This window comes from Camelus dromedarius, chromosome 31 (genome assembly GCF_036321535.1).
Source record: "Camelus dromedarius isolate mCamDro1 chromosome 31, mCamDro1.pat, whole genome shotgun sequence".
Classification (NCBI taxonomy): domain Eukaryota; kingdom Metazoa; phylum Chordata; class Mammalia; order Artiodactyla; family Camelidae; genus Camelus; species Camelus dromedarius.
In genome coordinates, this window is record NC_087466.1 from 2,784,937 (window position 1) to 2,811,766 (window position 26,830).

The 26,830-nt window shown below is 56.4% G+C and overlaps 2 protein-coding genes and 2 long non-coding RNA genes across 8 annotated transcripts in view; 2 read left to right on the plus strand and 2 right to left on the minus strand.

Annotated features, from left to right (window-relative positions):
- Positions 1-4,319, minus strand: part of PPM1F (protein phosphatase, Mg2+/Mn2+ dependent 1F) — a 19,234-nt gene extending 14,915 nt beyond the window's left edge. For all 3 annotated transcript variants that reach the window (XM_064481008.1, XM_031443157.2, XM_064481007.1), the window contains exons 1-2: positions 4,264-4,319; positions 399-644 (exon numbers count right to left, since the gene is read on the minus strand). In XM_064481008.1, the coding sequence (XP_064337078.1) occupies positions 399-595 (197 nt within the window). In that variant the 5' untranslated portion in view covers positions 596-644; positions 4,264-4,319. The remainder of the gene's footprint in view (positions 1-398; positions 645-4,263) is intronic.
- Positions 3,177-12,513, plus strand: LOC135319728 (uncharacterized). Its single transcript, XR_010378543.1, has 2 exons — positions 3,177-3,324; positions 9,853-12,513. It is a non-coding gene; the product is annotated as an uncharacterized LOC135319728 (long non-coding RNA).
- On the plus strand, positions 4,400-5,157 carry LOC135319727 (uncharacterized). The gene is made up of 2 exons (XR_010378542.1): positions 4,400-4,575; positions 4,799-5,157. It is a non-coding gene; the product is annotated as an uncharacterized LOC135319727 (long non-coding RNA).
- Positions 6,467-26,646, minus strand: TOP3B (DNA topoisomerase III beta). Of its 3 annotated transcripts, XM_031443154.2 has the most exons (19): positions 26,568-26,646; positions 25,765-25,929; positions 20,045-20,221; positions 19,105-19,236; positions 17,941-18,047; positions 17,389-17,463; positions 16,023-16,219; positions 15,404-15,560; positions 14,393-14,506; positions 12,725-12,815; positions 11,269-11,423; positions 11,075-11,180; positions 10,267-10,413; positions 9,978-10,151; positions 8,953-9,081; positions 8,715-8,864; positions 8,276-8,376; positions 7,521-7,722; positions 6,467-7,009 (listed from the first exon to the last, which is right to left on the minus strand). In XM_031443154.2, the coding sequence occupies exons 3-19, from the start codon at positions 20,112-20,114 to the stop codon at positions 6,531-6,533; spliced, it is 2,586 nt and encodes an 861-aa protein (XP_031299014.1). In that variant the 5' UTR covers positions 20,115-20,221; positions 25,765-25,929; positions 26,568-26,646; the 3' UTR covers positions 6,467-6,530. The 3 variants fall into 3 exon arrangements, with proteins under 3 accessions (XP_031299014.1, XP_031299013.1, XP_031299015.1); XM_031443153.2 differs by lacking the exon at positions 25,765-25,929 and having other exon boundaries at positions 26,568-26,639; XM_031443155.2 differs by lacking the exons at positions 17,941-18,047; positions 19,105-19,236; positions 20,045-20,221; positions 25,765-25,929; positions 26,568-26,646 and adding an exon at positions 16,685-16,767 and having other exon boundaries at positions 17,389-17,445.
- Between the last annotated feature and the right edge of the window lie 184 nt (positions 26,647-26,830).

The following is a 26,830-nucleotide window of genomic DNA, read 5'->3' on the forward strand; positions in this document are numbered from 1 at the left end:
GTGCGGCCCTCCTTGGGGTTTCCAAGGAGCGTACAGTCCAGCAGCAGAAAGTGAAAATATACATCAGTGGTTACAGCATCAGGGACATGCTGCCTGGGGACCTGAGACATGATCACTGACAATGAGGGGTGGGCAGGAACGGGATGTAAATCACCACGGCCCTGAACTTGGTGATCTGACCTCGGGACAGCTCATGCCAGATTCCATTTTCAACCTGAGAACCCCACGGACCAACACGGGCTGTGAGATGGGGTGTTTCTGTTGTTCTAACCCATCTGGTCTGTGGTGTTTTGTCATGGCCGCCCTGGCAAAGCCCTTGGACACTGAGCAGAGGTGCAGGGTCAGGTCAGCAGCCGTGCTCCCCTCCCGGCCCACCCCCTCCCTGCGCCCTGGCCCACCTGCTGCCCAGGAAGCCCATCACCAGGTCAGCCAGCTCGCCCTCCACCTCCTCCTGGCTGAAGACTGTCCCTGGGACCCTCCATGGCAGAGGACTCTCCGGGCTCAGTGGGGCTGGGAATTCATGGAGGAATGCGTCCACGAAGCCAGGGGTCTCCTCTGCCGTCTGACTGCTGGGCTGCGGGGCTGCAGAGGCCATGCCCAGGGCATCCCCGGGGGCTGCTGCCGGGCCCCTGTCAGTCTTCACTCTGTGCAGGGACAAGAGGCTCAGCAAGAACCCAGGCTGGGGATGCCCGCAGACTCGGGGACTCACCACCCAGGCGGGGTGGGGTGTCCTTGTCCAGAGCACACAGGTCTCCTGGAGGAATAAGGACCGGGCTCAGAAGGGCAGGCCCGGGGGACGGGGAGAGGGAAAGCGGACTGGGAAGGCAAAAGGCACAGGGTACAGGGAGAAAAAAAAAAAAACACAAAACCTCTCTCTTCTGTCAGAGACAGGAATTGAAAGTTAATTTCTTGATGTAGACATGTGCAAATAACTCAGAAAGAAGGGGCGTGTGTGATGGAAGGTTCTGGAGACAGGCTCACACACCTTGTCACCCTCCCATGTCCTCACAAGGGAACACAATTCAGCCCCAGGCTGCAAAGAGCAAACAGGGAAAACAGATGAAAGGTGCTCAATAAAAAGAGCAATCAGGTGAGGGCAGGACTGACACCCACACTGTAACCGTGAGGGAGGCTGTGTGACCGGGGACCAGGCCAAGCCGGCCTGAGCCAATGACAAACAACAGGAAGATGGCGCAAATCTCCCAGCAAGCTCAGATGCCCCTGGGCAGAGAGAGGCCAAGCTGCCTCTTGGGCCTGCAAACTGCTCTGGCCTGTTGCTTGGGAGTGAAACGTAACACTGAACCGCCCCGGGAAACAGCTGGCTGCCCAGCTCCCTTGCAATTCCGGGCCCAGAAATAAATACTCTGTAGGCCCTGAGATCCAGGCAGCTCGGAACAGGCTCCCTAGATGTGTGATGAGGATCCAGCGGGAGGGCAGCAGGCTCACTGACCTCCCAGGATGCATGTGAGGGCTCATGGCCTAAAGTACAGATTCCAAGACCCCTGCCTTCGACCTCACGGCCGGCTGGGGGATTGTGGGGGACACAGGAACCTCCTTTTTGCCTCCCAGCCTTCAAATGCTGCTTCCCAGGCCTGGAGCCCCTTCTCCTGTGTCTGCTTGTTTCTCTGGGGGAAAGCGGACAGGTGGGTGTCACAGGATCCAGCAGACTTGTTTCCGCATCCCACGGAGGAGCAAAGGGCCAGGAAATGAGCTGGGACACAGCCTTCCTTCTCTGGGGCCAGCTGGGGTAGGGACACAAGTAATTTCCTGCCTCGCCCATCCTCTTCTCCACAAACTCCTGGATCTGTGATGTCCACCACACTGATAGGAACCTGGAGCCTGGACAACAGCCAGAGGGAGGAACTCCTACCCACAAGGGGGCCTAGAGGCAGCCCTGGGAGTGCCAGGAGGGGTGGGGGCAGGGCCGTGGCTCAGAGCTCTCCAAGGACCAGCTAAGGAGCCGGTCTCTGGAACAACGGTGGCCAGCAGGCAGGCAGCAGGACCGGGATGCAGTGGGGCTGGATCTGGTGGGGAGTCCTGACCAGGGAGCTGCTGAGAGGCTAGGGGGTGGGGCAGGACACTGGGCCACCAGCCCCACTGCCACCTGCTGGACCAGTTTGGCCAAACACGCTTGCGGCCAGGTGTTCCCTCTCCTAGAAAGACGCCCCCTGCACTGCTCAAGAGCGGGCAGCGGTGGTGGAATAAAGGTGCTGCTAGCCCAGAGCCCCAGGGCCACAGAGCACATTTCCTCTCTCACCTCCCAGTACCCTGTGGGTATTACCCCCACCTTACAGGTGGGGCTGTAGCAAAAGGGCCAAGTCACTTGCCCTGGGGGGTCAGGCTGGGGTGGGGCTGCAGAGTCTGGCTCCTCCTCACTGGATGGCACCCTGCCCACCCCTCAGAGGCTGGCAGCTCTTACAGACCCTCTCCCATTTCTGTGCCCACTGCCTGCGGCAAGGCCTGGCTCTGAGGCTTCTTGGGTCTGCCTCCGCTGAATCGGCATACCTCTGGGTGCCGCGCACTGTCATCCCTGCATCCCCAGCACTTCTGCTTACACCTGACCCCAGAAAGTTCACTTTTCTATTTTTTTCCATTTAAATATTTATTTTGCTCTAGTTTCCCCATTTTGATTCAGAAGCTCAGTTAATACATATTTGTACAACTGTGTTTTTCTAGGCACTACGGACAAGGTACCTGTTGAGTCCTGTTCGACTTTGGAACAGAAGTGAAGAGAGAGAAAGCGATAAACTGCATCATTGTTACAAAAGTATCACATTCATTGTTAAAAATGTTCCCAGTGAAGACTCGTGTCTCTTCCTTCATAAATAACCACTGGGAAGAGTATGGTGTAAATCCATCCAGATCTTTTCCTACATATACATGTTTTTCCTCTTAAGGTACTTTTTGCACACAATTCACTGTCCTACCCGTTCTGAAGTGTGCATTTCTGCTGCATTAGGCACATTCACGTTGTTTTACAGGCTTGACTTCTCACAAGATTAGAAGCTCCCTGAGGTCAGGTCCCCACCCCCTTGTCTCGGGTATAATGCAGCCTCTGGGCAGCGCAGTGGCACCTGGCAAATGCAAGGGCAGAGGGAAGGTGTCAGCTTCCTCCCGACACCCCCAGTGGCTGGGGTGTGCAGCCTGAGGCTTGGCCCCTTGAAAGAGGAAGCGGAGAGACATTGTGGCTGCAGGGGCCAGCAGCACACAGGTCTAAAGGACACGGCTGGTTGCAGGGGATATCGCAAAGGAATTCCAGGAATGAATACGTGCGGGAGGTTGGCGAAGTGGTATTTGTCCTGCTAACCTCTCACAACTATGGTGGTAAGTACAAGCCGTTAGGACACATCACAGATGAAGGAACAGGCTCAGGGACGGTCAGCAACCCGACCAGGGCCACACAGGCAGGAAATGGCCAAGCTGGACTCAGGTGGGGGCTTCCCATGCCTTTGTCACTTCCAGCCCATTGCAGGAGGAAGTGTAAAACAGGCCGGATGTGGCACAAAAGGCAGCAGGGAGCCTCGCGGTCTAGCTCCAGTGGTGGGAGCAGAGCTCACCCACAGAACTGTGCCTCGGGAATGTGGGGAGTGCGTGTGTCACCCAGGGGGAGAGTCCCGCTGAGTGGGAGGCTGCGGGGAGGGGCCCATCGCCAGGCCCAGGCCCTGGCTCCACTATGTTAGGTCCTGCAATGAAATCCCGTCAGCCAGGTACCGTTTCTCCCTGCTGCTCAGAGAGGTTAAGGGGCTTGCCTGAAGGCACCAGCTGGAGCGATGGAGCCCATCGCCTGCCTCCCTGCCTGAGGTTCAATCTCACACACGTCTGGCTAAGCTGCTGCAGCCCAAGCACTCGCCTTAACTAAAACACCTTTAACACACTGGGGTAGGGTCAGGGTAGGGGCAGGCCCGGGCTGGGGGCGCTGGGGCAGAGCTGCGGGGTAGGGGCCAGGACAGGGACTCCTCACCCCCTGCACCCCATCCTGCTTCATGGCCCTCGGTGCACAGCCCCGGCTCGGCCACACCCCCGCGGGCCCGTCGCCCCGCACGCTGCACCCTCGGCGCCGGGCCCCCGAGCCCGCCTCGGGCTCCCGGGTCCCGGCTGCTGCCCCCGCTCTTCAGCCCCCACTCGGCCCCCAGCCCGTCGCGGCGCCCCAGCCCCCTATTCCGCCCCTCTGGCCCCTCAGCTCCCCCGCAGGGGCCTCCCCCGGTGCCGTGGCCCCCAACGCGCGCCCCGGGATGCAGCACCCCAGGTCCCCGCGGGCCTCACCTGCCACTCGGCCGCCGCGCGCCCAGCGAGCCGCTGCCGGCCGGCCCCGCCCACTTCCCGTCCGGCCGCCGCAGGCGCCGCGCAGGCGCAGTCGGGCCCAGGAGGGCGGGGCCAGCCTCTGCTGCCCCCTGGCGGCCCCTCCTGGTGGGCGCGCGCACCTGCCGCCGGCTGCCCGCGTCTCGCGTCCCGCATCCCGGTGGCGCTCACCGGCCAGCGCGGCACGTCCCTACCTGCGGTGACCGGGTAGATGGGGGACCTCAATCCCTACAGCACAGCGCCCAGAAATTAGACAACTTGCGCAGCCAACAGACGGTAAGCGGCAGAGCGAGGATGCGAGCCCACACTGCGCGGGGGTCCTCCATACTTGTAGGGGCTAACTTCCTATTGCTGGGACAGTTGTCACAAACGTACACACATTTAATATTTACAAGTGTGGAGGTCAGAAGCCTCCAAGGTCTCAATGGGCCAAATTCAAAGGTCAGCAGGATGTCTTCCTTCTGGGAGCTCTGGGTAGAATCTGTTCTGCCTTTTTCAGCTTCCAACAGCCTGGCTCCTTGGCTCAAGCCGCTTCTACCTTCAAAGTCAGGAACAAGAGGACCCTTGTGATGACATCGGGCCACCCAATTGGCCCGGGATACACTCCCTATTTTAAGTCAGATGAGCAGCCCTATGTCCGTCTGCAGCCCTGACTCCCCTTTGCCACGTAGCTGCACAGGTCCAGGGACAAGGACCTGAACAGCTTTGGGGCCTTTCTGTCACTGCCCCAAAAGCCCACAAAAATGTTTTAATGCCGGAAGAGATAATTGAACTTTTAGATAAAAAAAAATGTCTTGATATATATTAATATATTCATTGTTATATCAATGCAGTTGCAAATTATAATTAAAAAAACCATTTTTTTTTTAATGGAGTAAGGGCCCTGCCCATCTGACCTCCAGGTGCACACACTGCCTGTGTCCTTCCAAGAACTAAGGTCTCTGGGATGGTTCACTAACAGGAGGGTTTTGAAGAAAGAGCAGTTTGAAAGGACACCATCTGGGGTAGGTGGATCTGGAAGGCAGGGGGTGTCCCGGTAGAGAGAGCAGGGCGGAGGGGGTGCTGGCTAATCCGACTCTACTCACACCTTCTTAGATCCTGTAACCCCATAAGTGTGGTGACCCCAGCAAGACCTAAGGCCACTTCTTAGAAACTGTGACCTTGAAAATGTTTCTTAGCTCCCCTGTGCCCAGTTTCCTTAACAAAAAATGGGGACAGTAGCACCCAATCCAGTTCCGAGGGCTGTTGTGAGACCCTGCCCCAGCGTTTCTCAAAGCGTGCCTGGGACCATCTACATCAGAAGGAGCGGAGGGTGAAGTCTGAGAACCACAGTGAGGTGAGGCAGTCACAGGGCAGGACTGTAAAGCCCATGAATGCTGATAAACTTTAAGTCCCCTCAACTGCAGCCCACACTAGACTCTCTGGAGTGCCAATTGCATTCAAGGCTGGCAGCCAAGAGCTGGCCACTGGAGCGAGGCGCTGCTGCTTGGCCAGCTGGCCCCTCGTGGGCAGGCGCTGGGCCAAGGATTACTTCTGCCCTGCAGCGTCTTGTCAAGCCCTCCTGCTACATTCCTTCCAGTCTCAGCTCCCGGCTCCACCCTCATGGAAGCAGCCTCCCCACATCATCCAGCCCAGCCAGCCGAGTGCCAGGCTCCAGTATCAGCTGTGATTCCACTCCCAAGATGGGGAGCCTGTGGGCAACATGTTTCTGGCATTTCTTCCTCTCGTCAGAGCCTGGGCAGGGGTGGAGTCCCAGCGCAGTAAATGTGTGCTGGCCCTATGCGGTGCCCCTCGGGCAGGTAGGCATGGGGAGGAGGCTGGGGAGGGGCAGGTGGCAGCGGCCCCCAGGGTGGTGTGGCACGTGAGTGAGATCGTGGGTGCCTGAGGCTCCCACCCGCCTGTCTGAGAGGATGGCTGTTTGACAATAAGAATGGGACAGGCCCCAGAGCCATGAGGTCAGACCTGCTCAGAGACGCCAGGTGGGGGGCAAGGGGTGGGAGTGAGGGCCAATGTCCAGGTAGAAGCTCCCCGGCCTTTTCTGCAGGACACCAGCAGGGAGAACACTCAGGAGGTGTGTGCAGAATGCAGGGAGAGGCGAGGGAAGGGCTGGAGGGCCAACAGGGACGGGCATGACCCTCTGACAGCAGAAAGGCCTCGAGCTGCTGGCTCTGGAGAAAACAGAATATGTTTAATGATTTCCAAGGACACGGTGTGGAGTCCAGGCTGGGCCATCACACGAAGTAGGCAGCCAGGGCTGACATCTTGTCCTTGGGCCGCCTGGCACCGGGCCTTCCCGCCGGCCTCCGGCCCCGGCCCCGGCCCCGGCCCTGCCTCCTCCCAGGCCCACGGTGCATGGGGTGGCAGGAGGCTGCGTGCTTCAGCTCCACCAGCTCCTGGAAGATGGGGTCGCAGAAGACGCAGCCCGTGTGCTGCGTGCTGTCGCCCGGCAGCGGGGACTTGGCCTTGTTGAAGTCCACGTCCAGCAGGGCAGCCTCGCAGGCGCCGCAGGTGTCGGCGGACACGCGCACGCGGTGGGCGTTCTCAAAGCAGTGTGCCACCACGTTGCACCTGTTGCAGGCCACCCGCCACTTGGGGCCAGAGGTTGGGTCAAGCACCAGCACGCCGCTCTCGCACTCCACGCACTGGCCGATGCCCAGCATGCTCAGCGAGTGCTGGCAGGTGGGGTGTGTGCACTCATTGCAGCCCGTACCTGGCGGGGGAGGGGGGCAGCTGTGATGCACACTTGCCTGCCCACCCCGACCTCGTCCCAGCAGAATGTGCCCCACCTGCCCTGCGCACCAAGACCCTGGGCCCTGCTTCTCCAAAACCTCCTCAACCTCTGAGGTCCCCCTACCCGGGGGGCTATAATGGCGTTTCCAGAAGGCCTTCCTGGCGGCCTCCAGCTTCACCGTGGCCTACGAGGGGCTATCAGTTGCCCTAGAAGCTGCGGGAGGACAGGGATGGGTATCACTGAGAGTGCTGGTGATCGAAGGCTGGGTGGGGCACCCTTGCACTCACCCCAGCCCCAGATAGGCCCAGCACGCCCACTGCCCAGGTCGTGAGTGAGCCGACCACAGTCAACCATCCAACTGTGACCAGGGCAGTGGGCCCTTGAGCACATACACCTGGTGTCCCTGCCCCAGGGCGCACGGGGAGGGCAGGGGCGCCTCAGAGCCCAGAGTGACGCAGAAGCTCAGGGGATGGACAGGCTGCCGGCTCACCTTTCTTCATGTCCCGGAAGGGCGGGTGGTTGGAGCAATAGGGGCACAGCGGGTAGCTCTTGCCCCGCGAGCCCGACGACCACAGAGCCAGCTCGAAGTCATCCAGCGGGCAGCGGAGCTCCTTGTACAGCTTGATGGTGCCGTTCTGGGGGAGGCTGTAGGTCTCGTCACAGTGTGCGCAGTGCAGGCGGCTCGGCTTGGCCTGTGAGGGGGGCATGCAGCTGCTGGGGCCACCCACCTGCCATGGTTCTCCCGATTCAGGATGTGACGTGTGACACGTCATACCCCGGAGGACAATGTGACACGTGCCACAAGACCCGTGACACAAGCACATAGCACGTGGTGGCTGCAGCCAGCATCTACCGTGTAACACCTGTGCATGACACATAACACGCGGCGTGTAACACGGCACGCACAGCAGGGAACACGCGATACCCAGCACTGTCATGGCCTCTCGGGTGTGGACCCCTGGCCACTGAGTCTCAGGACACTTGCTCCACACGCAGAAAGTTCTCAAATCCCTGCACACGTGTTAGTATCCGTGACAGCAAGGACTGTGTTGTCCAGAAAAAGGCGGCCCAACAGCTTACATGCTGCTGGGATCTGGGGGTAATGGTGGGAGTTTGCTGGCAGGGCCACCAAAGCTGGTCAGTCACTTGGTGTGATGCAACTGGGGCGAGGCCTACAGAGGTGACGAGAGCGGCCCTGTCTGTACACACCTGTCCCTGGGTGTCACAGCCCCTCAGCCCACCTACCTGGATGTACTTCATGAACCGGTGGCACTTCCCACAGCGGGAGAGGGGCTTGCCTGTGGCCGCCAGAGGCGAGAAGGACACCTCCATCAACTCATCCATGCCTGAAAGCCAGTGGCGTAGAGTCACACCTCAGCCTCGGGCGCCCACCTCCCCACCAGTGGCCAGGGTACTGGGTGGGTTGGGGGAGCCACGGCATGGGGCCAAGGGTCTGAGAGTGAACTGGTCTCTGGCCCCGAGGGTGGAGTTTCCACATCAGTAACTGAACAGTGAGCAGCAGCCCCGTTTGTCAGATGAGCCGTTTGCCCTGCATGTGCTGTTACCAACTGCTCTGTAACCCCGGCATTGGCCCGTCCTCCCAATGGACGCCTGGAGCCCACAGCCCGGATCTGGGAGCTGGTCTCACTGCCAGAGGTGGTAGCCCTGACTCCAGCCTCCTTACCGGCGATGGAGTCCACAAAGTAGTGGAACTTCCTCTTGAAGACGTCCAGGGTGTGGCCCAGGACCTGGCGGTAGTCGGCCCTACCCTGAGCGATCAGGTTCAGCTGCTTCTCAACTGCACTGCGGATGGTGGGGAGCACCAGCTCTGCATCTGCGGGGTGGGGAACACCACTGAGCCCCGACACCAAGGGGCCAGCCCTGCTAAGGCAGGTCCTGGGAGGGGCGGTGGCAGGGCTCACCGATCTTGTAGTAGCCGTGCACTAGCACGATGCCCAGGTTGGTGGGCCGGAGCCGCCGGCCGCTCTCCACCACCACGTAGTTGCGCTGGCAGATGTTGTTGATGTGCACAGGGATGCTGGCGTCCGTCCCTGTGAGCACAGCAAGGCCCTGTTGCCCTGGGCTCCCCCTTCACCCCACCTGCTTTGGGGCCCCGGATGCCACACCTCAGACCTTTCTTGTGAACCCAGGGTCCATGCTCCCAGAGGCTCTGTGAGGTTAAGGAACATGGCCAAGGTCACAGAGCTCGTCTGCCTGCCTCTCACACCTGGTAAATGCGATCTGCTTGGCCCTCCCTGCCTTGATCCTGTGGCAAAACCCCTTCCAGAACCAGAGCCCAGACCCCAGGAACGTGGAGGGGCCTCCCTGCCAAATCATCCCTCTGAAACCCGCCTGGGTTTGCCCACTTTCTGGCTCCTGGGTCCCTCGTGATCAGAACCCGGGCAGGATCCCAGTTCCAGGGTGCACCTCCCCCAGAGACGTCAAGGTTGCCCGGCGCTGCCAGGTGACGCCTTTATTGCTCCTGAGGCCGAGGAGCCCACCGAGGTCCGGGCACCGTGACCCGGTTGTCCCCTGGCCCCCTAGAGCCTGTCACCGCGAGGGACCTGGTCAGCAGTTCCCCTCACAGTGAGCGCTGCCTGGGGAGAAGGCCCCAGCACGAGGCCGGCCCTAAGCATGAGGACGGGGGTCACAGCCCCTGGGCCTGGGCGAGACCCCCTTGCCTGTGAGGTGCTTGCATCAGTGTCCCCACAAGCTCACCTGTCCGGCACATCTACACCCCCCATAGGGAAATGGTCTGGTGAGAACTTGGTTTTCCTATCGCCTGTGTGGGTTCTGATCTGAGTTTTGTGTCTTCCTTGCAGGTGAATCACTTGCGCCCTGGGCCAGCACTCGGCCCGGGGGTGGTGGGTGGTGGTCCTGTGGCCAGGGCCCCAGGCAGAGGCCCCAGCCCCGGCTCGGCTGGCTGCCCTGGCACTGCTGGACCCACCGATGCCGTGCTTCTCCATGAGCGTGATGAGCTCGGCCTCCGTCAGGTAGTCGGGGGGGCTTGTCTGCTTCTCCAGCATCTTGACCTCGCCCACGGCGAGGCTGTCACCCCTCTGGCAGGTGGGCAGGCTCTCCTCCAGGGGGATGCTCTGCCAGGGCATGATCTCTGTGAAGCCTGCAGAGACAGGGCGCCGCCGCTCAGGGCCTGAGAGCAGGGCTGCCCACCTGGGTCCCCCGAGGTGCCCGAGCGTCTGTGGACGGGGAGGGGCGTCCGCCTGGCCGCACCCCACCTGGGGAGATGACGGTCTTGCCCGTGCAGGTGAAGCGCTCGGGCCCGATGCGGAAGGAGACGCTGCTCTGCAGGTACCTGCAGTCGTGGCTGACCGTGGCGATGAAGTGCCTGGTGATGTACTCGTACAGCCGCCAGGCCTCGCCCCCTGTGGTGGGCACGGCTGGTTAGCGGCCGGGCGGGGGCACCAGGAAGCCCGGCATGCCAGCACTGGCCTGCTCCAGAGCCTGAGACCGGGAGGGACCTGCTCCCACCTCCTGCCCCTGCTCCCAGGGGATCTGCTCTCCAGGGCCTGGCCTGCCCCACAAACCACCTGCCACCTTCGCTTCAGACTGGGGCTTCTGTCTCCACCGCAGCCTCGCTCCCCTGCCTCATCCTGGCACGCGGGCCACCAGCATCACCTTGTGGCAGGGAGGTGAGGGCACCCCATGGTTGAGCCTGTCCCCTGCCCGGTCTCAACCGATCTGTCTGGCCACCTGCCTGCCCACCCACCTCACCCCACCTCCTGCAGCAGCACCCACACCTGCTTTCACACACCTGCTGCCACCACTTCACTCCTGTCCCATCCATGGAGACAGAGCACAACTTTCAGGTGGCCCCTTCATCCCAGCCGGGGCAGGGGGACCCCACACTGCCAAGGAGGCCTGATAAGGGCCAGAGGTGCCATGTCCCGAAGCCCCTCACCCCACCCTCCTTGGAAGCTCAAAGCCTGAGTGTGTGTGTGCACGTGTGTAGGAATGTGTCTGTGTGAGGGCGTGAGCATGTGTGTGGGGAGTGTGAGGGTGAGAACGTCGGAGGAGCCGCAATACCTAATTCGGCCTCTGTGGCGGATCTCATGGGGGTGATGGGGGGGTGGTCGCCAGCATCGTGGCCTTTCCGTGGGCGGTTGATGCCTTCCGCCAACAACCGCTTCACCTGCAGGGGGGACATGAGGCAGAGCTGAGTTCAGGTGCGGCTGCCCACCCACGAGGACGAGGCCCGTGGGCTGGGGCTCCAGCCTCACCGTGTCGGCCCAGTAGGGGTGGTTGGCCTGCTGCCGCAGAGGCCCCTTGAGGTCGAAGTTCTCGGGGTAGTGGGTGGTCTCGGTCCGCGGGTAGCTGATGTAGCCCTGCGTGTAGAGGCGCTCGGCCGTCTGCATGGCATGCTGCGGGCCCATGCCTGCGGAGACAGAGGCCCAGCGGCCCCAGTGCCAGGACGGCAGACGCCCGCCCCGGGCCTGGGCACTCAAGCTCCTGGGAGGCGAGCGTGGCTCTGAGCAGCTGGGGGACTGTGCCCACACAGCCTTCCCCAAGGCCAAGCTTCCCACCTCCAACAGGCACGCCTGTGTCACCCGAGATGTTGAAATGTGGCCTTCAGAAAACCTGTCTCATGCCCTGCCTGGAGCCACCCTAAGCCCTGGGCTCTGTGATGTCTGGCTAAGACAGTGGAATCTGCACATGCCCTCCGTCCTGAGCCCTCAGGGGTTTCTGTCCTCCAAATCCAGGGCCACTGATGGAGGCTCATCCCTCTGTTCCTCCCTGAGCCACAGTCTGGCCTAGCTAGCAGGTACTCGATGTCATCGCTGACCCATGAAGGTCCCCAGAGGTGCTGCTCTGACAGGACACTGCCTACGGTTTCCTGAGGCTGCAGAGGGGTCACTGGTGCCTGGGGGCCGACAGCTGTGAGAGACCAACCTTTCAGCATAACCTTCTTGCCACTGTGGAAACGAGGCTCAGAGAGGCCACGTCACACCAGTTACACTGTCCTGAGCAGGAGACACGGGCCTCAGTGCCCTGCCCACACCTGGCCTCTCCCTGCACCAGGGACGCCAGCGCTGCCTGTCCCCCTTGGTGGCCACCTTGTCACAACTGCTATTGTTAGGATGCTCAGTTTCACACCAGGGAAACCTAAGACAGCTTAGAGAGAAGGGGACTGCGGTCGCCCATTTTCTCACGAGGAAACTGAAGCTTCAGGACAAGGAAGCAAGGGGCCTGGCTGGGATTTGTACCAATTTTTCGTTCTGGAGCTGGAACTCCACTGTTTAACGCCTTGGAGTGGGTGGCACCCAGCCAGGGACACATGAGGGCCCAGTGGCTGCTCAGACACTTAGTGACATGAAATGGTCTGGTTTTCCCCACAATTCAAATACGCTGTTGAGTGTTAACCAACAGTCCTATGAAAGGGAATCCTCCCTGCTGTTTGTTGTCACTTGTTACTGCTTTGGAATTTAAGAGAAATAAAATCCACGTGATGTTCTGACTCCCTCTAAGCCTCGGGTGATGGTGCATAGTGGGGGTGCCAGCATAGGTGAGCAGGGGTGGGGGGTCCTGGCACAGGTGAGCAGGGGTGGGAAGGGTGCCAGCACAGGTGAGAGTGGGCACTGTCCTGAATTCCCAGGCGTGGTACCAGGGCTGAACAAGGTCGCCACACACCTGCCCCAAGAATTCTCCTGGGGACTTTGAAGTGATGTCCACACTTACCCAGAGAAGAGCTGGCCACACGTAGCATCTCCACGGTGTTCAGGGCCAGGGGCCTCTGCTTGGCCTTCTCTTTCCTGCTTGTGGCCTCCACCTGGGAAACAGAACAGATTCAGAGGGGCAGGAACACAAGAGGATCAGGGCGTGTGGCCAAGGGTCTGGTCTCTTCTGTTTGGTTTCCCTGCTTCTCTGATTCACTCATTTTTTAAAAAATTGCTTTATATTCAGTTTACAATGTTGTGTCAATTTCCAGCGTACAGCACAATTTTTCAGTCATACACAAACATACATGTATTAATTTCCTATTCTTTTTCACCATGAGCTACTATGAGGTCTTGAATATATTTATTTCCCTGTGCTGTACAGTATAAACTTGTTTATTTCGATTCACTCTTCACAGAGGTCTTAAGGCTTGAATGAAATTTGTTCAGGCCCATGAAGGGCAAAAGGAAGGAAGTTCTTTCCTAGAGAATTTTCTAGGGAAACAGAAAACCTGGAAGAACTGGGAAGGGTCAGGAAAAGGGGCCACAGACTGAAAGCCCAACGGCAGCCAGTGCCATCTAGGCCGCAGGGATGGTAGGGCCCAGAGGCCAAGGGAAGCAGGCCCCTCGCAGGGCAGCCGTGTGCCTCGCTGCACCCACTAGTGTTGCTACACCTTCCAATTTGTCAAGAGAAGCTGGAAATTGGAACTTTTATGTGAAATATCATAACTTTTATATGTGGTAACCATTTTGAAAGTTTTGTAAACAGCACGCACTTTAAGTAAAATTGTGGTTCAACCTCTGGGCTGAATAGGTGTCAGAAGAGATGTCTGTGGCAAAAACAATCTAAACCTGTCAACTGCCACGCCTCACCCCTGCCAACCCCACACAGACCTGGCCAGGGCCATGTCCCCTGCACCCTGGGTAAACGTGGGGCTCACGCGGAAGCCAGGTGGTGCCTGTGCAGCAGTGGAGGCTGGGGTCACAAGGGGTGGGATTCGAGCATGGTGGCCGTCGAGGGGAGAAGCATGGGGCAGCTTTAGGAGAAGTTCTGGAGCCTGAGTCACCTGCAAGCTGGCCAGCAGGGCACCCAGGACTGCTTAAGAAGGACAGGGAAGGCGGCTGAAGGAGGCAGGTGTGCCTCACTGACCACAGTAGCCAACACAATGGCAGGGCGTAAGCTGCAGCGGTCTCGGACCTGCCCCGCCCCACGCCGCCAGCTCCAACCTCATCCTAACAGCCGCGCGGCATGGGCTTCCCACTCTTGAAACCCTGAGCAAGAAATGCAGCACATAAAGGCCACAAAAGCAGAGGCCCAGAGCTGCCCACACTAGCTGCAGGCACACAGGGCCCTCCGGCTGTCAGCTGGAGGCATCGCAGGAAAAGGACCTGTGGGAGGAATCTGCTCCAAGGAAGCAATGCCCACAGGGTGGCGGCAAGGGGAGTGTGGAGGGGCCTGGTAGGTAGCTGGCGGCGGGTTGCATCTCCTGGTCAGAGCAGGTAGGCGATGCACTAAAGCTACTGCCCAGGCACAAATATCTCAGTAGGAGCACACACATGAGTAATTGTTCTTCTTTCTAAAGGTGTCTGTTTTAGGAAGCGGCAGAAACACGTGAGCCTAGGTCAGCAGCGGCATCCCAGGGCTGCCCCTCCCAGAGGCAAGTGGACAGCTGTGCTGGAGCAGGCCCACCTGGGCTTCCTTCTCCAGCTTCGTCATGTTCAGAAACATCTGGGCGATCTCCCGGTCGAACACTCGCACTCGGTCCCAGTCCAAAAGGAGAGATCTGTCCTTATCAGTGATCACCTGCAGGATGAGGGACACAGGACAACCCGGGAGAGAAAAGGTCCAGGTGAGCCACTGCTGGGGGAGAATTGAGACAGATGGAGCTGGTCTTTGTGAGCAAAACGGTCCCGGCTCTAAAGCTCTCGCAACCATACCTGTTCAGGTGTGCAGGCACACAGGTACACAGGCTGAGACCCAGCCCCACTCCAGGTGGAGGCTGCTCTGACACCAGGACCCCTGCTGAGGCCAGGCGGCAGGATTCATGAGGCAAGCCCAAAGCCAAGGCTGATGTGTCCTTCAGGGGCATCGGAGCCCCCACCTTTCACGCGATCCCTGCACACCCACTGAGCCAGTACAGCACCAAGTGTGGTCCCAGACCCGCATCAACCAGAGCAGCTCTGAATTATGCTTTAAATCTCAGGAGAAGCTTCCATGTCATGCAGAGAAGGGGGTCTAAGACTTTTTGTTTGCTTGTTTTGTTTCATTGTTTTTTGTTTTGGGGGAGGTAATTAGATATTTATTTTGATGGAGGCACTGGGGATTGAACTCAGGACCTTGTGAGCAAAAGGCACATGCTCTACCACTCAGCTAAACCCTCCCACCTAAAAGTCAGTGGCTCAGGGCCCTCAGTCCAGTCCTCGGGCCTGACTGCCACAGCTGTGGCCCCAACACGTGACCGCACCCCACACTGCCAAAGCTGAGATTACTCCCTCTAATCGAGATTCAACGCACCCAGGCCCAGCCTTGTCCTGCCGCCTCCATGAAGGCTGGGGCCTCCCTGGGCACCTGCGACCACTGCCTGGTGGGCCAGCTGTCCACACATGTGCCCTTGGCCTGGGGACTAAGACGACGAGGATGGGGGCTCCCAGAATCCACACCCAAGCCAGAGGGAGCCAGCGTGAACACAATGGGGCGAACCTTGGCCTGCAGCACCCAGTAGGTCTCGGGCTTGAAGGACTGGATCCTGTCATGTCTCTCCACGCAGAAGCCCAGCGTGGGGGTCTGGCATGGCCCGAAGGAGATAAGCGAGCTGTCCAGGTTGCCGTATTTCCCCTGGAAGTACTTGGTCTGGAACCTGCCAGGGCGGCGGGAGAGAGGAAGACGGTTCAGTCCCGCGTTCAGTCAAGCATCATGAGCCACCGGTGGGAGGCAGGTAGGGGCTGGCTGGCGGGCGCGGGAGGCCCAAGGCAGATGCTCTGGGCTCAGAAGGCCCAGTAAGAGGACCTGCTGGGCACAGGGCCAGAGGGAGTCGTGTGTGCGCTGACAGAGCCACAGGAGAGAGCAGAGGCTGAGCGCTGGGCAGGAAGGAGAGAGCAGAGGCTATGAGCACTGGGGCAGGAGATCCTCCCATTTTACTCCAAGCACCCCCTAGACCCGCCCACTCTTCTTGTGGAGCAGGGGCCTCTGTCTGTGGTCTGCGTCAACTACAGAGGGAGTTTTCACAGGGATTTAAAAGTGGTGACACTCTCGCGTTGCTGATTAGACAGGGCACAGACTAGGACCAGTCGAGGCAGCGGCCGGCGGGGGGCAGGGGCACCTGGTGAAGGCGCAGCCGATGCGCAGGTCCAGCTCCTGCCGCGCATCTACTGAGAGCGCCTCGTTGTGGTCGGGCTCGCCCAGGCGGGCCATAGCGTTGCAGATGTCTGTGTCGGTGATGGAGCTGAACCTGGCCCGGAACACCGTCTTCTCGCCCCCATGGGCCCGACTCATGACCGGCAGCACAGCGTCCAGGACCTGCGGGAGGCGCCCGGCTGTAAGGCTCCGCTCTGCCCCGCCCTAACCTGCACCGCCTGGCTCCTCCCACTCCCGCCAGACCCGCCTCCATCACCTCCCCTCCCAGAAGTCTGTCTCGCGCAGGACTCCTTTCCTTTGGGCAACAAACATGTTCCAAGTCCCACTCCTCTTGCTGCCCCCTCTCTCCCTATGGCTGCTCCCCCAACCCCCACCAACCTCCAAACCCAGAAGCATTTCTGCCAAGAACGCAAGGGAACTCAGCCTCCAAGTCCTCCCAATTTGGACCCACTTCCCCTCCTTCTAGAGGAGGGAGTTTAGGAGGGGTGGGTCGATTTGAGACTTTTCAGAGATGGGAGGAAAGACAGAGAAGAAAAAAGAAGGAAAGGCCGTGGACGGGAGCGGGGGGCTGGGGCGGCTCAGGCCTAGAGCACAGTGGGGTCCTGGGGTCCTGGAGCCCAGACTCACTAAGAATTAGTGAAGGCCGTGCAGTGGGAGGGGAGTCACCGCTGGAGCCTGGCCACGCAGCTTCTTTACGGGGAGGAAGTGGCCTGTTTCCAAGGGGAGAAAGCCGGTGAGCTGCCACCCTTCTCCACCCCAGACGCAAAGGTCCCTGGGGAGGAGCAGCCCTGTGGGAGACGGAGGGCCTGATGGGTTTCCTGAGGGCGCCAAGCCATGGGTGAGAGTAGGGGACGGAGGCAGGAGGGGACCTGTCTGGAGTCATGGCCTGGGGTACCTGTGCAGGCAGGCAGGGAGCTCCACCTTCTCCTGGGGGAGGGCTGCCTGGGGGTGGCAGAGACAGAGGTGGTAGAAGAGGACGGAGCAGGTGGGAGGTGAGAAGAGGGAGGCGAGTGAAAGGCTGTCGGCCAGCACTGGTGGAAGGTGGGAAGGTCGCTGCCTTGAGATGGGAGGGGGGGCCACTGCGCTCAGCACCACCCTCCCCTGGAGACAGCCCTGTTCCAGCCCCCACCTGGGAAATCCTGCTCCCTCACAATGTACCAGCAGGTGAGGGGAAGCTCTTCACCCTGAGTGGAGCCTGTGCCTCTCAAACTGTCTATAGAATCTCCAGAGCGAGGGGAGAGGCTCTGGTGCCCCGGCAGGGCTGGTGCCTCTGCGGCAGCGTGGGCCCAGGGAGGGCAGGGCAGCGGCGGGCACGCAGCCCCGGGCCTCACCTCGAAGCAGATGTTCTCCCCCTCCTTGTCGCAGTCCAGCCACAGCACAATGTAGTCACAGCCTTTGCCCTCCACCTGCGCACAGCACACGGGGACTCGCGTCTGCCTCGGCCCAGCCCCGGAGCCCTGAGCCCAGTCAGGAGGCCTGGAGCCCAGGGCAGGCCCAGGCGGGGCGGAGGAGCCGGCTACAGTCAGCTTCCTTAGGCTCTCAAGAAAGAATTTCATACACAACTGCTGCTTTTTGGACAACAAATGTTATAAGTGCCATATGATCTTAACCCCCAAAACTGCATTAAAAAAAGGCTTAGAGGAAAGAACTAAACGTAACAGTGGCTGCCTGGGGTAGTGTGACCATAAATAACTTTTTCTTCTTTCTACTTATCTCTATTTTCCAAGTTTCCATCACATGTATGCATTTGTTTTAAAATCAGGAAACCACCACCACCAAATGCTCTACTTTAAGAGCAGGCCCTGCTCTGGGGGCTGACGGTGTTGGGGAGGAGTGGGCCCGGGGCACGTCGGGGCGAGTGGGGCGCTGGGGCCAGGACGCACCTGCAGGAACTTCACCATGTTCAGCTTGGGGTTGGCCTCCTTCTTCTCGGTCGGGGCCTGGCTGAACAGCTCGGCGGGGTCCACCTTGTCCCACTTGTTGTACCTTCCTACAGATGCGGCAAGGGGACGTCAGAGTCACACACTTCTCGGCTTCTCCCAGCCCCCTCTGCCCCACCCTCCTCCTCACAAGGACTTGGACCCAGGAGGACGGTGGGGACAGAGAGTCTCAGAGAACCACTTGCTCAGAGCAGGCCCTTCCTTGCCCTGAGCTGTGAGCCCACACCACACCTCAGCCATGTGCAGGAGTCACGCAGGCTCTGGGCACACCCTGTCTCCTCTTCCAGCCTGGTGGTCGGCCAGCACCCGACAGGGGCTCAGCAGATCCCGGGAGCATCAGCCCCGTTTTGCCCTATGTCCGGGGCACCCCCTACTTCTCCATGTGGGGTTTGGGGCTCATGTGCCCAGCCTTGAGGCTTCCTTCCAGGCCTCACCGGTCAGACATAGCCAAGTTCAAGTCCTGGCTCCCCACCTGCTTCTGCTGGTGGTAAATTTGGGGTCCAACTGCCTGGCCATACTACTTGGTGGGAGTCACAGAGCAGCAAGAACTGTCGAGGCTTCACTGTGGGTGGCCTGTGCTAAGCGTTGCCACCTCCCTGCTGCGCCCGGGCCTCAATAATCCTGAGAGGCGATGGCACTGTCCTCACAACCCTTCACACACACAGAGGCCCAGCCCCAGCAGAGCTAGGGTCATGGCCCATGTCGGACCCTCGGCAAATGCAGCCCTGCACCTAGCCCCAGCCTTGTAATAACAACCACCAAATGCCCACTGGACAAAAGCCATGTGTGGCAGGGCAGTAGCCCTCTCCCAAACACCTGAATGGGCCAGGCCCCTGCTGAGGTGGGCACCAGTGCCTCCAGTTTGCACAGGAAGGGGCACAGGGCACACAGTGACTGAGGGGCACCACTGGACGGGGACCCATGGGTGCTGATCTGAAACCTGGTTCTGGGCACATGGCCTGGGACCCCAGGTCAGCTCTCCTCAATCCGCTGGCCACAGGACTCATGGATTCTGGACAAATCTCTCTGTCCTGGGCCCTCCCCCAGCTCCACCAGGACCCCAGGCAGCACTGTGCAATGGAGGTAGGCAGGCGGTGGGGGGCTCACCCAGGAAATCCAGGGTCATCACATGACCGCAGACGGATGTCATCTTGAAGCGGACAGGCTGGCCAGCGAAGGTCCCTGAGTACTCGTGCACCGAGCATGTCCCGTTCAGCCCTTTGCGTGAGGACATGCTCCCTGGGGAGAAGCAGGGTAATGGCCACTCCAGCAAGCTGCACCCCACAGAGCCCCGGGCAGGCCAGGGACCCCCTCCCTGCAGTGGTCAATGATGACCTCCCTTAGGCCACCGAGGGTGCTGAGAGATCTGATGGCTCCCCCTCAGCTGAACTTTCTCAGCCTCAGGGGACCAGGCACTTATGGGGGCTCCCTTCCCCCTCAGACCACGACTTCTCAGCCTGCTGCCCTGGGGTGTCCTCCGCCCTCAGCCACCAGACGCCTCTGGGTCCACAGCACCCAAACACTCTTCCTACTGAGGGAATTCAGAGGCAGGAGGGAAGCAGCTTCCTCCCAATCACCCAGGGGCCAGGGTGGGGCGAGGGCAGGCACCCTGGGGTCCCTCCAGTGACATGAGGCGCATGGCTGCAGCTGCCGGGTCCTGGACAGCAGTGCCCACAGCAGGGCCTCATTAGATCAGGCCGTGCAGGGTCTGGTCATGTCTTCCTCCTTCCAGCAGACTCTCTCTGTATGAGTTAGCAGGGCTGGTTTCTGTTGACTGTGACCGACAGCCCTGCCAGGGCCAGGGCTCGTCCAGGGGCCTGTGTGCACCTCCCTGCCGTGTGGGAGCCCCGGCCTGCTCACGCTGAGTAATCACCCCCCATGATGACCAAGTGACTAAGTGGCCGAGAGCTCTGTCCATGCCTGCTGGCCTGAACACAATCTACTCCAGTGGGCTGGGATCACCCTTCGGAAAAGAAAGAAATGCCCTGCAAGTGAACCGACCAGCTTATGGATCAAAGCTGGTGAGAGGACCGGGCTGCCCTCCTACCTCGAGAGAGGATTTTGGCGATGGACTGGGCCAAGGATGGCTTCTCTGCCACCATGAGCACGGTCTTCATCGTGTGTCAGTGCTGTGGGGCCCCGGCCTCACGCACGCTCAGGGCAACGACAGTGACCCAGCTCGTACGCTGCCCCATGCAGCTGCCTGCCGCCACCACACCACCTCCTAAGGAGGAAAGACACACAGGAAATAGCCATGCCTCCTGCAGGAGCCACACCACCAACGGGCAACTCCCGCTCTACACAAAACAAACCCTAGGCAAGAAAGAAAACTCAGGGAGACTTGAAGGCACCCAGCAGATGACTGCCTGAGGGAACTGAGCCTCCGGGATGACCTGAGGAATGTGGCTTCACTCAAGAGAGGTTGAGGTGGCCCCACAACCCCAGGCTGATTTTGTCCCCGAATCCACACTACGAAGACGTGAGGGCCTCTGGGCCTAGCCCCCTGCCCTTGGAGCCACTGTGTCCCCTAGGGGCCGAGAGTGGCACCTCCACCTTGGTGGCGCATCAGGGTCCCTGGGTGCTTCACCTAACACAGGCCCAGGCTGGGCACCCATTTCCTCCTGACCCCCAAGTGGAGCTCATGAGGCCTTCCCGACAGGGTCTGGTCCACCTTTCAGCCTGGCCTGCCCCACCTCTCATTTTGCAGGCCATCCTCCGGCCAATTAAATTGGACACTGTCGCCTAAAGGAAAAATACATCCGCTAGCCTGGAATGCTCCTTGGAGCCCGAAGGCAGCTGGATGCAGAAGGCCTGGTTCAAGGGCTAAGTCTCCTTTAAAGGGCTCTCCCTCTCAGGGAAGGCAGGTGGATTCTTTCCTGTGAACTGCCTGCTCATATTTGTGCCCATTTTTTTTTCAAGAGGGTTGCTGTTTTCCTACTTTTTTTCGTTTTCATATTCTTTTTCATTACAGGTCAGTACAAGATATTGAACATAGTTGCCTGTGCTATACAGTAGAAACTTGTTGATCTACTTTACATAAACTAGTTAGTATTTGCAAATCTCAACCTCCCAATTCATCCCTCTCCACCCCTTTTCCCCCCTGGTAACCATAAGTTTGTTCTCCATGTCTGAGTCATTTCTGTTTTATAAGTAAGTTTATTTGTCTTCTTTTTAGATTCCACATATGAGTGATATTATATGGTATTTTTCTTTCTCTTTCTGGCTTACTTCACTTAGAATGACACTCTCCAGGTCCATCCATGTTGCTGCAAATGGCATTATTTTATTATTTTTTATGACTGAGCAGTATTCCATTGTATAAATACACTACAACTACTTTGTCTAGTCATCTGTTGATGGACATTTAGGTTGTTTCATGTCTTGGGTATTGTAAATAGTGTTGCTATGAACATTGGGGTGCAAGTATCTTTTTGAATTAGAGTTTCCTCTAGATATATGCCCAGGAGTGGGATTGCTGGATCATACGGTAAGTCTATTTTCAGTCTTTTGAGGTATCTCCATACTGTTTTCCACAATGGATGCACCAAACTACATTCCCACCCACATTGTAGGAGGGTTCCCTTTTCTCCACAACCTCTCCAGTATTTATTGTTCGTGGACTTTTAAATGATGGCCATTCTGACTGGTGTGAGGTGACACCTCATTGTAATTTTGATTTGCAATTTCTCTAAAATTAGCGATGCTGAGCATTTTTTCATGTGTTTGTTGGCCATCCGTCTATCTTCTTTGGAGAGATGTCTATTTAAGTCTTCTGTCCATTTTTTTGATAGGGTTCCTTGTTTTCTGATATTAAGTTGTATGAGTTGTTTCTATATTTTAGAAATTAGTTCCTTGTCAGTTGCATCATTTGCAAATATTTTCTCCCATTCTGTACGTTGTCTTTTCATTTTGTTGATGGTATCCTTAGCTGTGCATAAGCTTTTAAGTTTAATTAGGTCCCATTGGTTTATTTTTGCTTATATTTCCATTACTCTAGGAGCTGATTTGAAAAAAATATTGTTATGATTTATGTCAAAGAGTATTCTGCCTATGTTTTCCTCTAGGAGTTTTATAGTATCCGGTCTTACATTTAGGTCTTTAATCCACTTTAAGTTTATTTTTGTATATAGTGTTAGAGAATGTTCTAACTTCATTCTTCTATGTATAGCTGTCCAGTTTTCCCAGCACCACTTATTGAAGTCTTTTCTCCATTGTATACTCTTGCCTCCTTTGTTATAGATTAATTGACCATAAGTACATAGGTTTATTTCTGGACTTTCAATCCTGTTCCATTGATCTATGTGTCTGTTTTTGTACCAGTATCATACTGTTTTAATTTCTGTAGGTTTGTAGTATAGTCTGAAGTTGGGGAGCATGAGGTCTCCCAGCTCTGTTCTTTCTCAAGACTGTTTTGGCTATTTGGGGTCTTTTGCGTTTCCATACAAATTTTAACATTCTTTTGTTCCAGTTCTGTGAAAAGTGTCATGAGTAATTTGACAAGGATTGCGTTGAATCTGTATACTGCCTTGGGTAGTATGGCCATTTTAACAATATTGATTCTTCGAATCTAAGACCATGGTGTATCTTTCCATCTGTTTATGCTGTCCTCAATTTCTTTCATCAGTTTCTTACAGTTTTCAGAGTACAGCTCTTTTGCCTCCTTAGATAGGGTTATTCCTAGGTATTTTATTCTTTTTGATATGATGGTAAATAGGATAGCTTCCTTAATTTCTTTTTCTGCTATTTCATTGTTAACGTATAGAAATGCAACTGAGTTCTGTATACTAATTTTGTATTCTGCAACTTTACCAAATTCACTGATGAATTCTAGTAGTTTTCTGATAGCATCTTTAGGATTTTCTACGTATAGTATCATGTCATCTGCAGATATTTCATTTCTTCTTTTCCAATTTGGATTCCTTTTATTTTTATTTTTTTCTGATTGCTGTGGCTAGGACTTTCAAAACTATGTTGAATAAAAGTGGTGAGAATGGGCATCCTTGTCTTGTTCCTGATCTTAGAGGAAACGCTTTCAGCTTTTCACCATAAAGTATGATGTTAGCTGCGGGTTTCTCATATATGGCCTTTATTATGCAGAGGTTATTGTTCTCTTTGTGCCCACTTTCTGGAGGGTTTTTATCATAAATGGATGTTAAATTTTATCAAAAGCTTTTTCTGTATCTATTGAGATGATCATATGGTTTTTATTCTTCAGTTTATTAATATGGTATATCACATATTGAAAAAAAAATCCTTGCATCCCTGGATAAAACTCACTTGATTATGGTGTATGACCCTTTTAATGTGTTGTTGGAGTCGATTTGATAGCATTTTGCTGAGGGTTTTTGAATCCATATTCATAAGTGATATTGGCCTATAATTTTCTTTTTTTGTGGTATCTTCCTCTGGTTTTGGTATGAGGATGATGGTGGCCTCATACAATGAGTTTAGAAGTGTTCCTTCCTCTGCAATTTTTTGGAATAGTCTCAGAAGGATGGGTGTTAACTCTCCTGGAAATGTTTGGTAGAATTCACCCTGTACCCCCTCCCCGAGTGTCCTGCTTGTTCCTGCCCTCAGGCCTCACCTCGGTCTACCTCCTCCACCCCCTGCCCCTCCCAGGAAAAACCACTCCTGCCACCATTGCTGTGCCCCTCCATGGATGGAGTGTAGTTCATCTAGGACACCCAGCACTCACTGGGCAAGTGTTGGCTGAATGAATGAATGAATGAATGAGCAACCACAGCTGGTCTTATGCAGCCTCCGCTCTCCGTCCCAGGGGATAGTCAGAGGCCCAGAACAGACCTCCCGCATCCCTCCCAAACCCACAGAAGCCAGAGGCCTCGGGGAACATGGAAGCAAAGGGAGAGTGCTTTGCAGGGGCTTTCCCATCCCTTTGCCCTAAAATCCTAAAATCCTTCAGATTTTCTCACTTCTGCAGCATAAGAGCTGCCAGCCATCACACTGGAGGCATCCTGCCAGTGTCCTCGGGTGTGCGTGCTGTGTTGAGCTGCCCTGAGCGGGAGCTGGAGGGTCATCGGGGAGACCAGAGCTCACCCACATTTATGCTGTGGGCCTCTGTGAGCATCCCTCCAGCACTTCTCTCTGTACCGGAGAGCATCTCCACTGACTCATCTGGTTTTTGTCTCACAGTTCCCGGAAGGTAAACTCCAGGGGAACAGGGATGTTACTCTAGTGGCAAGTAATATAGGCAATTAACAGATACTGCCTGAATGAATGACTCTTGATTATATAAAAGCCCAAGTCTGCTTGCAAACTAATAATAAAAATACTTTTTTCAATATCTAAAAGTTATTTAGAAAAAAAATTTTTCTTGAGGTGGGGAGGTAATTAGATTTGTTTGTTTGTTTAATGGAAGTACTGGATTGAACCCAGGACCTCGTGCATGCTAAGCATGTGCTTTACCACTGAGCTGTATTCTCCATGCCTCTGATGTCCAAAATTTAAAAACTGACTTTAAATCAGTATGAGTATTGCAAACATTTCCCCTTCTCAATGTTCCTTTCTCCGTGGGGTCAAAGTTTCTAAAAGTTTCACGTCTCTACTACTCCCCTTCATACCTAAGGATCCTGAACACTTCTCCAGTAAATAATTAACACATTCTTCAGTACAGATCCCTTCAGAGAGAAACATTTTGCCCTAGCATCTTTAAAGAGATCACATTTACCCAGGACCAGAGGTACAACTGGGCAGTCAGTCATACAAAGGTACAGCAGCGTTAGTCCCAATTTCAGGTCACCTGTCCACCTGTCAGACTGTGTACCTGCTATGTGGCCCATCTCCAGCAGCTCTGGCTGTAAAGAAACACGTGTTCTGTTTTAACAGTTTATACTCCAGTATTGCACGAGTACTTTGTAACGTTCTGAGTACCACTGCTTTATTAGGGAAAAAAAATCACATCCTTTACAGATACGGAATCATGGAATCCTGGGGAAAGGAGTCTTGGTGACAATCTGGTACAACCATCTCAAGGAAGAACAAACTAAGACCCAAGGAAAGCAATTTTTCCAAAGGTAAGCTGGGAAATTTACCAAGCTGGGGCTGAAACACATGCTACCTTACTTCAAGCCAGGTACTTTTTTTTTTTTTTTTAAACTGCACCAGGTTCCATCTCTTAAGAGATTTCAGGAGTCTTTTATTTATTCATTTATTTATTTTGGTTGGGGATGGGAGGCAATTAGGTTTATTTATTTATTTAATGGAGGTACTGGGGGTTGAACCCAGGACCTCTTGCATGCTAAGCAGGCATTCTACCACTGAGCTATACACTCCCCCATTCTGCAGTCTTAACATTAATTTTTTGTGATAATCTTGGAGCCTCCCTACTTTTCCATTAAGGCATATCTCCAATTTCAAAATGGAAGCCAGCAAGAACAGAAGCTGAAAGCAATGGTTTGCAAACTTCATTTATATACCATCTTAACACCTTTGCCTTACCGACATTATTATTTTTTTAAGTTTTTGCTTTTTAATATATAAAAAAGGAAAATTTTTATAGCCTCTTTGGAGCTGAAGGCCTGTAATCAATCATGAGAACTAGAGTCCTTCCAGTGACCTACATGGTCTATCAGGTTCAATTTCGTTGTCTGCCAAAGCTCTGAGCCTGAAGTCTGTCCTCTTATTTCAGAAAGGAAGATGAGCAAGTGCTAAGAGTCTGTCGACACCCAACACCCCAAATTAGAGCTGTAATTAAGAGGGCTGAAAGTCAAAGGGAGTAGAGGTTAGCCTATTATTACCCTGCCAACTCACCAGGGACACCACAATGGCATGTGTCCTTGGCAGATACTGTAGATAAAGTCCTTTCCTGTCAGTGTCTTACGCACAAGTGGATGGCGTTTGGGCGTGAAGGCTTAGCAGTGGTCCGCACAGCATTTAGACCCCTGAGATTTCCCACCTTAGTATCGCATCAAACACCTATGGAGTCAGAGAAAGAAACAACCATTTCTTAAGCTCCTCCTTTGCGGACATGCTACAGCTATAAACGCTCCTTTATTTAATCTCGCCAAGAACCCTACAAGGCCGCGCTGTAACTTTTTAAACAATGAGTAAAGTAAGGTTGAGAGCAATTCAGACTAGAGCCAGGTGACCTTTGCCAAGGTTCTAGGGACCCCAGGGCTCGCTGGCCACCAAGCCCACGTGGGGCTGAATTCTCACGTCCTGTTCTCAAAGGCCGAGCGACAAAGAGGCAAGACGAGGCCTCTGTGAGAAAGTACTGCCCCGGATTCCAGCTAATTTGTTCACAGAGGTGCCCTCCCGCCGCCCCTCGTCTACACCGACCCCTCATAAAAGCACGCCCCGGCGCCTCAGTCGGGCCGGGGAAGGCGGGTGGAGCCTGCCGGAACCCCGACCCCGCCGGGACCGCCGCGCGGTCTCCACAGCCTCAGCTCCCGCTTGCGACACGGACCCCGCCTCAAGGCGCTGCCGGGGGCTCGGCGCGGAGGGGCTACCCACGGCGTCCCCGAATCCGCCGCAAGCCCGGGGGAGGTGGCGAGAACGCAGGGCCCAGCCCGGCCCACCGCCCGAGCCGCCCGCCGCTCGCCGCTCCCGCTCACCAGCGTCCCGGCTCCGGCTCCGGCTCCGCTCCGCCTCCTGCTCACAGCGGCTGACGGAGGCCCTGCTTCCGGGTCCGGCCGCGGACGGCGTCCCCCCGTCTGCCTTCTGGCGCCGCACGCCCGCGTCTGCAGGTTCCCAGTCTCGCGCGTTCCGGGGCACACCCTCCAGTCGGCCCTAGCCGGCGGGGGTCCGCACGGGCCCCCAAACCCCACCCTGGCCCCTCCTCTCTTGGAGTCTCTGGGTGTCCTCTAGCCCTTCACCC